Source organism: Acartia tonsa, chromosome 11 (assembly GCF_053477335.1).
Source record: "Acartia tonsa isolate MP-2025a chromosome 11, ASM5347733v1, whole genome shotgun sequence".
NCBI classification, from domain to species: domain Eukaryota; kingdom Metazoa; phylum Arthropoda; class Copepoda; order Calanoida; family Acartiidae; genus Acartia; species Acartia tonsa.
In genome coordinates, this window is record NC_137270.1 from 27,698,424 (window position 1) to 27,710,687 (window position 12,264).

General features: G+C 30.6%; 1 protein-coding gene across 1 annotated transcript in view; it reads right to left on the bottom strand.

Annotated features, from left to right (window-relative positions):
- LOC145331220 (neural cell adhesion molecule 1-like) overlaps positions 1–12,264 on the bottom strand; it is a 126,000-nt gene that overhangs the window by 34,160 nt on the left and 79,576 nt on the right. The window contains exon 17 of the mRNA XM_080175837.1: positions 9,270–9,356. Within this exon, the coding sequence (XP_080031963.1) occupies positions 9,270–9,356 (87 nt within the window). The remainder of the gene's footprint in view (positions 1–9,269; positions 9,357–12,264) is intronic.

Consider the following 12,264-nt stretch of genomic DNA (forward strand, 5'->3'; position numbering starts at 1 on the left):
CACAGTAAAAAATGTTTTCAGTGTTCTCTTTTCCCTAAATCAACACTTCATAATAGATAGGCGAAGCATTGCCGTAAAAAAATGTAATCAAAAATAAGTCATTTAAAGCTGTCATTCAAGATTTGAAGAAATAAAGGAACACCAATAAAGAAATTATCAAGTAAGAATTATTAAAAGGTATAATCTAGATACATACTCCCAAATTCAGCCAATAGGGGAGGATCAATCTACCATATTTTGGTTAGAAAGTAAACAAAATTTGGTTAGAAAGAGCAATTATCCTTTGATATCATTCGCAAAATGAATCATCTATAAATAGTCTTTCATAGGATAAGCCTTTGCTTTGGTTAATCATATGGTTAAAAAATTTCTTCCCTCGCATGATTTAAAGCATATGACATACCATATATAAGAAGTCATCTTTAAATAGTTAACTTTCTTGGAATAAAGTTACCTCTTTGGATATTCCTTATATAGTTTCACAACTTATTGGGCCCGATTTACCATCTAGATCTACTATATCTATTGGTTCATTATACTATACTTTTGTACTTTCTTGGTAGTATATTTTTTTAAAGGTTATTATTTAAAACAGCTAACTGTTCTTTTAGCTTAAAAATTAAAAAAAAGTATTATAGCCTTCATTAGTTTTTAAGAAGTCTCACACACACAGACACACATCCTGTATTTGTTATACATGATAGCTACAACCCCTCTAATATTTAAAGATGTTAGATTTTTAAGTTAGGTTAAAAAACGTTTTTTTTTTTAAGCGAAGCTTTTCTATAATTAGGGTCGGTCCGTCCGTAGGTCGGTCCGTACGTTCATAACAGAGAGTTAGCTCTTTTCGTTAATTTAAACAGGTTAGAATTGTCTTATCGATTCCAAACTTTGCATGATGATTCTTGTAGTAGTTAGGTACAATTTAGAAAGCGTAGCAACTCTATAATCAATACCAGAATGGCGGTACGTCCATTTGAAACATGTCAATTTTTAACTTTTTTGACAACAAATTTTGTATATTAAAATTATCCGATACTTCTGATTTCTTATGCAACAAGGTAAAATGTTATAAGTAAAGCATCTCTATAAACAAGTCCCAAAAATGTTAGTATGTCCTTAAACAGTATCATCTATTTATGCAGTTTTGCAACAAATTTACTTACAATATTTTTTGTACTGATGTATTAATATTCTGCTAATTAAGTTCTGACAATCTACAAGTGTTAAAGTTCGTTTGTCCTTCCATTTCAGAGCTTCGCTTTTATGGATGTTGTCATCCTTGTTATATAGTGATTTCTTACCATGTTATAGGCACCATGTGAAATTTAGGTAAAACACATGACACATAATCAAATATTAGAAATAAGCAAGTGTTGAACCTATGTACTTTTTTGTTAAAATGAATAAACATCTATATAGATGTTAAAATTAAAATCTACAAAGAGTCACATATTATCAAATTTGATATGTTTATTACAAAGAGTAGCTTTTATTTCTATAAGATTTTGCCTTATAATTTTTTTCTATTGTAGTAAAATTAAAAATAATCCACACAAAGTCCACATCAAATTGTCTGCATATGAAAGAATTTTAATTCTTATTATTTTTAAAATTAATTAAGGTAACCTTTATTTTTCATAAGTAAGGCTTGGAGAAGTGGATCAAAAGGGTCGATATATGAATTAGGGGCATTGAAAAGGGGGAGGGGATTAGACTAGCTTTACATAAAGAGTTAGGTATGATAGCGAGTAATGGATATCTGAAAATACGCATTGACGCCAAAGAGTACAAATGTTACGCCAATTGTGATCACAACTCTCACGTTTATATAAAAATGCAACATATAATAATAGCTATTAAAACAATTTTCAAGCATAACTTTTATCTTTTTAGGATAACAATTAAATAAGAAAAATATTTTTACCATATGAAATTCGTGATCAAACACCTAATTGAAAAAAAATGCAAGACATAGCTCTTATTTTAAGAAAGACTAGGGGCAACGAACGCCCCCAAGAAGCCTCTAAGTGTTCTTAAGGTGGGAGGGGGATAAGTCAACCGCCCTTCTACTTTTTAATTTGAGTTTTAATAAGAAATATTCAGAAAAAAAATTTTGTGGGGGATTTTAAATTGGGAGGGTGGAGATACGCTCTCCAAAAATAGTTAAAAACCTTCCCTGTACCTAAAAAAAAGCTTAATTGCAAAGGAAAACCAAACAGATGTTATTTTCAAAAAAAATTTATAAAACAAAAATTGGCGCATTTGTATGAACACCAGAATTATAGGTTTGAAAGGGGAAGGAAAAAAAGAGAGGGGGAAGAGAGGGGGTAAACTAGTTTGAAGATATCTGAGAATAGTTATGATCGCCATCTTCCACTATCGTTAGGTATAGCTAAAGGGTACTTAATTGGAAAGAAAGCAGGTAGAGGAGAGAAGAGAGGGGAAGGGGGGGGGGGTGATAAGGGTTACTTAGGAAACTTATGTAAGGTTTTTAGTAAAACTTTAAGGTAGGCTTACATTAAAAGTTAGGGACACCTAAATAAATTAAGGTATTCTTAAATGTATGAGAAAGCAGGTAATTTTTCTTTCTTCTCTAACTTGTTTTAAAACACCTTTGGCAACCAATGAATATATATTTAAGATCTAGATGGTCTATCTGGCATCAAATTCTGTTATACATATAAAGTGGTTCCTATAAGACAAACCCCTTTGTTAATTTTTCAACTTTTTTATTTCATGGGTGGGTGATCTCCAACACCACCTTAAATTTTTTTAAAAATACTTTTATTTTATATTTTTTGGGGGTTGAGTACCCTCCCAAACCCCCTTAAATTAAAAAAAAAATTAACTTCCATTTTCAATTTTAAAATTTTTTTTCTTTTATTTTTGAATTTTTTTGGGGGTGAGGTGACCTCTCACACCCCCGTAAAAATATTTTATCTGAAATTTTTTTATCTTCCATTTTAAAATTTTTCTTCCATGAAATGGGGTGACTTCCCACACCCCCTGGTACAAATATTTTTTTCTTCCACTTTTAATTTTTCTGGGGATGGGGTGACCCTCTTAAAAAATGTTTTGTCTTCAATTTCAAATTTATTTTTTTTTGGAAAAGGGGTGACCTTCCACACTCACTAAAAAGATTTTTCTTGTCAAATTATTTTTCTTCAATTTTCAATTTTTTGGGGGTTGGGGCGACCTTGCACAACACCCTACAAATTTTTTTTTTAAATTCTGTTTCTTTCATTTCAAAAATGGAGTTTTAAAAAAATTTCTGGATACCTGGAGCGGGACGGCCAAGCTTTTTTTGTGGGGGGGGGGGAGAAATTATTTTTAAGGGGGGATAAAATGGCGTGCAAAGCGTGCCGCAAATTTTATTTAACCTCCTTAAAATTTTTACCCTGGGGGTAAAATTTGCTTGGGGGGGTAATTACCCCAACTGAAATCTGTTTGCAGGGGTAAATTTTGTTTACCCCCCCCCCCAAATTTACTCCTGGGGTAAAATTTTTTGGGGGGTAATTTAAATTTTATTAAATATTTAGTATTAAAAATGTGCGGGAAGCGCGGCAAAAACTTTTTTGTTAGAGATTTTTATTTTGGGGGGGGGTATTTATCCCTCCTCAAATTGTTTGGGGGGGTAATCCCCACTTCACACCCCCCCCCACTTGGACGTCTATGCTTGTAGGATCAGTACCTTCAGAATCATACATGGAACCTGAAATTGACTTGTATGCCTATATTTCTTACCAGCGGCTACGCCCCTAGAGGCCTCTAGGGGCACTTGAGGAGGGGGAGTCGAATTTGATAACCCAATTTCTTATTTTAGATTTTATTAGAAAAAGTAAAAAAAATTTTGTGGAGTAGAAAATTTTTTTTTTTTAGGGGGGGGGCGTGCCGGGTGCCCCACATCATCATTTTTAATTTTAGTTAAAAAATTTAAAAAAAAAAAAAATTTGGGGGGGGGGTATTTTTCATTTTTGGGGGCGTTGGGGGTGTTTTACCCCCCAAGAAAATAGTTATAAACCTTCCCGGGACCTATGAGAAGCTACCTTGTTAAGGAGAACCCAATCGGTTCAGCGGTTAGCGAGATCCTTTGGTACAGACACACAGACAGACACACAAACATCCTGTTACTTTAGTATAAGGATGAGGATGTACTACTACAGGTTTGGGGGGATGTTTTATGGGGTTTAGGAACCCCTCCCCCAAATAAAATAAAATGGAGGGGATGAAAAATATATCTCCCAAAAAGTTGTATTTTGTCCCAAGTTTTTTTTTATGTTTTTTTGGTGATCCCCCCCCTTAAGTAAAAAAGGACGTAAAAACAAAGGTTGTTGAATAAAAGTGTGAAGGAAGCAAAAATTGACTCTCACTCACTTAAAGTCGGAAATTCATTATCAAACAGGGGACTTGCACAATTTTTTTTAGCCCTCTAGCTTTAATAGGAGCTGAGATAATGGGGGGGGGGGCATTGAACTACTGATAAAGGTGCGGCAAGGGGCCCAACTGTTAAGGGTTAAGTCTCACAAATTATGGATCCCGATTGACCATCTAGTTCTATTATATCTATTGGTTAATTATACTGTAGTACGGCTGTACTTCCTTATTATTTTTTTGGTTATCTTTAAAAACAGCAAATCGTTCTTTTAGCTTGAATTAAAAGAAATATTATGACCTTAATTAGTTTCAAATGAAGTTTCTATTCAATTCCCACGCACACACAGACATACATCCTATATTTGTTATACATAATTGCGGCTACTTCTCTAAACTTTAAAGATGTAAGATTTATAAAGAAAGATTTTAAATTTTTTTTGTACAGAGTGATTTCTTTGCTTGGTATACAGGCACTACATGAACTATAGATAAATCACATGACTCATAATCAAATATTTGAAATGGAAAAAGTGCTGAATCTTTGATCCTTTTTTGTTAAATTGAATTAACAACTATGGCGATGTGAAAATTAAATTCTACAAAGAGTTATATTTAAAACTTATTACAAAGAGTATGCTTTTAGTTATATATGATTCTATAAGATTTTTTTCTATTGTATTAAAGTTTAATTTAATCCACAAAATTTTTTGTTAAAAAAATATATCAAATTGTTAAACTGTTTTTAACCTATTTTTGAATGGGGGGTCAAAAATATACTAGGACACCTATAGAATCAGACTGCAGAGCCCAAATTTGAATTAAGTCCCCAGTAAACTTTTTTGGGGGGATTTAAAAATTAATTTTTAGTGTTGCTGTAATCATTTTTACCGAAGCAAAAGCTTTTTTTTTACTTCGGGTAATATTGTGGCTTACAGAAGATTTTTATATAATTCACTTTATATTGATACAATAAAAAAACATTACTCTGTTCATTGGAAATAATTTTTTTTCCCAAAACAATTAATTTCATTGAAAAATCTAACATTTACAATAAAACAAATAATTCTGAAATCTAACCAATAAGAAGCCTTGTTTTATATAATTCTTTACAATTCAAAAAAAGAGTGTTTTCACAAAGTGACTTATTTCCAATGTAGTTAAATATTTTTTATTTAAATAAAATGAAAAGAATGAAAACCGTACACATAAAAGATACATACTTTTTAAAATCATTTTAAAAGATAAGTTTGAATAATCTTATTTAATAACACATTTGTATATGTGACAAAAATAAATTTGTTGTATTGCATAAACATTTGTTGTCATTTAACCCTTTACAGCCATTTTTTATGTTTTTAAAATAAGTGAGAGAACACAAACATGTTAATGTTAATTCGTTGATATATTATAAAGAATTAACTTTTTAGTGAATTTTTATAGTAAAATCATAAGGCCTAATTTTACTCTATACCAGAATACAATATTTATGAAGCAAAACACTCTAAAAGCTACGAATTTTACCCAAATAAAAAAAATACCTTTTGCTCGGATCAAAATGATCACGGCAACAGTAAAAATTAATATTTAAATCCCCCCAAAAAAGTTTATTGGGGACTTAATTCAAATTTAGGCTCTGCAGTCTCATTCTACTGGTGTCATAGCATATTTTTTATATACGTTTTAAAAATAGGTTAAAAACAGTTTAAGCTAAGAAACAATTTTATTCATTATTTTTTTAAATAAATTAACGACACCCTTAGGTAACCCTAGGTGGAGAATTATATGAAAAGGGAGGATTTATAAGGCTGGGGCATCATAAAGGGAGAGGGGTTTATGATAGAGATTCCTAAATCTTTTACTTAAAAGATAGGAAGAGTTTTTATTAATCAGCTAAAAAATCTCTAAAGTAGTAAAAACAAGATTAAGATTAAGGGAAAAAATGTAGAAAACTTAAAATAGAATATACAGCCTCATTCATGATAATTTTTAACGCCTCTAAGTCTAATGAAAATTCTCTTATATAACCCCAATTGAAAGACCACTAAGGGACGGGGGGAGGAGGGGAATGGTGAGTGTTATGGCGGCTATTCATTGGGGGGGAATCGTTTGAAAAGGGTAGATGTGGGGGGTACCTTATATTGATATGATAGGTTTATGTAAGGTTAAAGTATTCCTATTAAAATCTTTACCTAAGCTTGACATTACTAAATTTAAGGGTAGACTATCTCCCCTAAACTAAAGTAAGGCTAAAGATACCCTTATTTTTAAGGGGTCCCTAATAAACCGTTTGTGATTAGCTTTAATGACAGTACACAGATAGAAATTATATTCTGAAGAAATTTCAAGGTTGCCTAATGTTTCTTTATAAAATTTGGCTTCAACAAAAATTAGATAAATCATTTGTTTCCTATTCTGTGATTACCCATAAAATATTAAAACTTTTTTATTTTTATCCAAAACTTTGTTTTAACTGTTCCACAAAAAAAACTTTTGTGAAAACATATCAATATTCCACAACTTTTGTTCTCATATGTGTAGCATGTCTGTCTGGCTATAATTGAATTGTCTTTAACTTACACCTTTTCTCTATCAAAGCCTTTCATTAAAATTGGCTACCAATGCTCTTACATCCGCCAGAGTCTGTGTGTCTTTTCGTCTGTGTTGCTTGCAGGCAAATTAGTTGTATAAAAGTAATATTGTAGTAAAATATAAATCCTTATAGTAAAGTAACAGAATGTGTGTTTGTCTGTTTTTTCTGTTTGTCTTTACCGAAGGATCTCGCTAACTGCTGGACCGATCGGGTTCTCCTTATGAGGGTAGCTTCTCATAGGTCCCGGGAAGGTTTATAACTATTTTAAGGGAGGGTACCACCACCCTCCCAAGAGAAATCACAAAAAAAATTAATTTTTTCCCCGTTTCTCGATTTTATGAAGAGAGTTTAACGCAACACAGACATATTTTAAACATAAAAAAACATTTAAAGTGCCACTAGAGGCCTCTAGGGACGTAGCCGCTAGTAAAATTTGAATGAATAGTTCTAAATTGTAAGTATTTTGATATCATTAATGGGTTAAGATAAGGATCATTTATATTGAAATTTTGTTAAATTGGGATATTGACAACCCTATTCCTTGCGCTAATGTAGATTCTAATATTGCTTTATTTATTGAAAAAATTGAATGAATATTAGAATTCCCGAGAATTAATCTCTAACCTTTTTATTGAAATAATGGAAAATATCCGAGAAAGGGATTTTTCATCACAAAAACAAGGACAATTATATTCTCCAAGATATATATGTCCAAGATATATATGCAATAATAAACTGCAAACATTTTGCAAAAAAAATCTGTCAAGTAATTGTATTTTGAATCATTGTGAAGAGCAGACTATAAAAGATGAAGAAAGTCCCTCAAGACGTCATAAAAATGAGGGATGAGGAGTGGGAAAGAAAACCCCTAAAAAAGAGATGGATAATCCCTCGTTTTTATCACGTAACATGCTGATTTTTTAGGGTCTTTCTTCGTCTTCCAGACTATATTTTTGTTATTTCAAACAATTTTATTTATTCAATTATAAAATCTGTCAATAAGCAAAGAAATCACAGCAATTCTTCTCAAAGATATGTTACTGATCATCTGACTTACGTACAAATAGATATAAAATCAATATTCCTTATGTTTTGTTATTCTTTTCCAAGATTTTGTTTAGAAATAAAGAAAAAGCAAATCTATAAGTCAATTTTTAGATCAAAGGGATTTGGTGTTAGACAAGCCTCTTGGTTTTCTACAATATTTTTCATACTTTTTAGAAGATATAATAACAGAGAAACTGTACAAAAAATGATATTTCGATGTACTCTTTTAACCCACTTACCCTTGATGAAATTAATTGACAGAAATATTAATCCAAAAAAAGTTTTCGACCCTTCATTATTGACTTTCCTAAGTTTTTCTTCTATGTATATTAAACAATTAATCATGAAATTACCCTGTAAAAGCATAAAAATTAATGTACATAATAAATACATATCTCTTGAATCAGCAATTTTTTTTTACTTCTGAATAGGTAAAATATTAAAGAATTTATTTGATATTTCATTAATAGATGAACCTTCCTTAGTAAAAGTTTATTGATTAACTTTAATGATAATACTACAGAACAACTCTAAGATAAACACTTTGAATGAAATGAAGTTACATTGCCTTTCTTACTTTGTTTTACCAATCTTCTTGCACACAATCAAAGGTGAAACATCACTTTAGCAAAGAGTAATGTCTTATATTATCAAAGCCATCAAATAGCAAACAATTGTTATTTCAAACTGATCCTTTCCTTTCATATCATTTACCTCCATAGTTTTTTTGCTTTAGTGTATTTTGGTTAAATATCACTTTGAGAAATTTTACTTTTGTGGAGGATATATACCAACACAATAAAAGTATTGGGTAATGCAGGTTGTTCTACACATCAAAAAAAGTACAAGGGACAATAAGAAGTTATTCATTAGATCCAGTCATTATTTAACAACCAAGCACTCAGTCTTTAATTGTTCTTTATTATCTTACCTTGTTATGAAAAGGCAACTATTTAATAACATTAGAAAACCTAAATTAAGACGCTTGAACCTTCTACCCCTAGAATTTTTTGCCTGAAATTGTACATTTTGTTAACAAAAAAATGCAATCATAGAACAATTATCCTAATTTTGAAAGGTTAAGAAACAACTCAGATAAATATGCGTTGTATGTAAAAATCTGATAGCATAGAATCTTAAAAATATCTGTGTTTTATTTTAATTCATCTTTATATAAAGGTATGTTTTCTTTATTATTAGGAAATGAGTTACTGCTAATTTTGGCCCACTGAATCCAATATTTAAAATTTCAAACCTGGTCTTTGAATGGTATAGGTACAGGGTTTGATAGCCAATCCAGCAGAGTTGTGAGCTAAACAGGTCAGGTTTCCATAGTCTTGCTCTGAAACAAAGTATTAAAATTTTAAGAAAAAAAATAGTTGTTTTATATCTTATTTTAGAAGAGTCATGACAAAGTTTGATCAATTACATTCTAAAAAATCTAAAAAAATTCATGCGTTCGCTAAAGAACACAAAACATCCTACTTAGGGCGGCCCTTTCCACCCATTATTTCTAACTTTCAAGATTTCAAAAATAATTGACCCGATCGAGTTCTCCAATTTAGGGTAGCTTCATTAAGGTTCCGTTTCGGTATTTGGCTTTTTTATTTTTATATTGATGGATTAAGCTATTTTGCTGTAATTTCCTACACTTCAAATACAGAATTCCTTGATGCTAGGGTAGGCTAGTTATTATCAAAGTGCTTATTAACCTTGAATCTGAGTATTCAGATTGTCTTTACTGGTTATAAATTCATTCTATTTACGCAAATATTGAATAGACAATGGAATGTAATAAGAAGGAAATACATTATCTAAATGAAAATAAACAAAATTGTATGAAACTTTTCTTATTAACTTTTTAAAACTGCCAAAAAAAGACTTTTATTGATGAACTTTTTACAGCTACAAGTGTCTGCTTTACTAGAATTCTCATACTTAATCCTTGTAGACCCTTGAATAGACAAGAGGATTTGGTTTTCTAAAATTCCTTTACAATATCTTCAACAAAAAAAATCTTTTGTTTAACTCAGTCTAAATAAATAAAAAGACTTGTAAATTTACAAAAAAATAAATTTGTCATCTTTACTCAATCTGTGACCCTTCAAATGGCGATAAATTGATGTACATCCCCAATGATGATAACACAAAGTTATCCCTTCTGAAGATTAAAATAATGATTAAAACGTTTAAACACTCAACTTAATTGACAAACAAATCAAAATTCCCCGAGGTTGTCAAGCCAACGAATATGAAAACGTTATTATAAAACTGAGGGGACTCGTGTAATAAACAGCCTTTTGTCCCTTTTCTCTCTCAAAAATAATACTGTTTAACAAAACCATTTCAATTTGTTTTAATTATTTAATTATCCCTTTATCCCTTTATCCCTTAACCTTTAGTAGATCCTTTTATTTTGGTAAAGAAAGAAACAATTAATGATCAACAATTCTTTATCACTAACAAGGATTCCAGCAAAATTAATAATTAATACAAAATCAGCAATAAATGTGTTTGAAGTTCATCTCTATAACTCCTTTTCATAAAATTTCGCACCAATGCAATCGTCTAAAGACAAAATCATTTCAATGTAGGATTTGAAAGAAAAAATAACATAATCACTAAAACAAAGATTTTTTTGTATGAAGGGAGAATAGCCTTGAATGATAGTCCAGTAGAAAAAAAAAATTTTATGCCAAATGCAAACAATAATGGTAAGTGCAGTATTATTATTTAATAGATAAGTTAATACATACCGAATAATTATAAACAAATTTACACCTACAAATCAACGAAAAATGTTTACGAACTAGTACGATTTACAATCCAATGTCTTCTCCATCTCTGGAGTTGTGTGAATTCTTTGATCCAAAACAGGCGGAACTATATAAATCTACATTTAGGTCTCCTAGACAAAAAAAACGAGTAATCAAAGTGTTGTTTATTGTAACATGCCTTAGTACCTATTATAAACTAAATGCACCTCACAAACCAGTGAAAAGACATTATTAAATAAGCTTACTGCTGTAGAAATTAACGTCCTAGTATCACCCCAATTTATTGAAATTAGTAGCTATCAAGAATACAAAATTGTGAGAAGAGGTAAAAAGCACAAAGAAAACCAAGAGATTAATCAGAAATAAAATGATACTAAAACTTTTAAATAAACATTTTATTTGTAACTTGTATAGAATTATGTTTTGTACATAATGCTTTCCCTAGATGTTGCACAGTGCAACTCTGTTAGGTACGTGACATCCTCTAGTTCTTCTGATTTAATCTTTATTGATTTAAAATTCAAAGATTAACTCTAAGCAATACAAAAATGTACTATTGAGGCTACAACCGCTTGTTTAAGAACTTTTAACAAATACCACAAAAGGAAATTGGATACTTTTATTCTTATGTGTTAAATTCTGCATTAACTAGCTCATAATTGAAAAGGGGTAGAAAGAGTTGTAAATTAATTTATTTTATCTTTTTGAATACTTACATAAATAAATACGCAAGTCATATTGCCAACTATAAAAGAAAAAAAATCATTTGATAAACTTTTCTGATCCCTATATTTTGGGGAATTACTAGAAAAGATTTCATCTGCAATAATTTATTTTATTTGTTGGCAGCCTTCAACTTCATACTACAGACAGCTGACTTACAAACTTACAAGAGAACCCGATGCATTAGCGCAAAAGGAAGCTTGCTTGCTCGCCGTTGGGTAGGTGACGGGTTCGCGACTGGACCACACTGTGTCCTTATGCAGTTGTGTCCGATGTGTGACTAGAAAAGTAAGAATAGGGGAAATATTTTGTCCCATAAGCAGGCGCTAAACATTACCATGCACAAGAAGGACTTCCAAACAGAAACATTGCAATCAAAAGATTAATTGTTATGTATTACTTAACCAACTTAATAACTGGTTCAACAAAATCATTTGAAATAATCGATTTCATAAGAACTTTGGAGTCAAAGAGGACCTAGCCCTCAGTATCCATTAGTTAAAAATTAACTTATAAGAATAAGAAGTTTAAAATATTTGTGTAGTTGCAATAATATTCACAAAAGGAATAAACAATCCTGATATTACTGGACACCACAAATTTTATACATACGTAACAAAATTAATTTCATGAGAAACATAAATGAAAAAGAAGAGGTCCAGGAATTTAGTGTTATAAGAAATAGCCGATAAATTAATATACATTTCCAATGATGATACACAAAATTACCCCTTCTGTAAATAATAATTA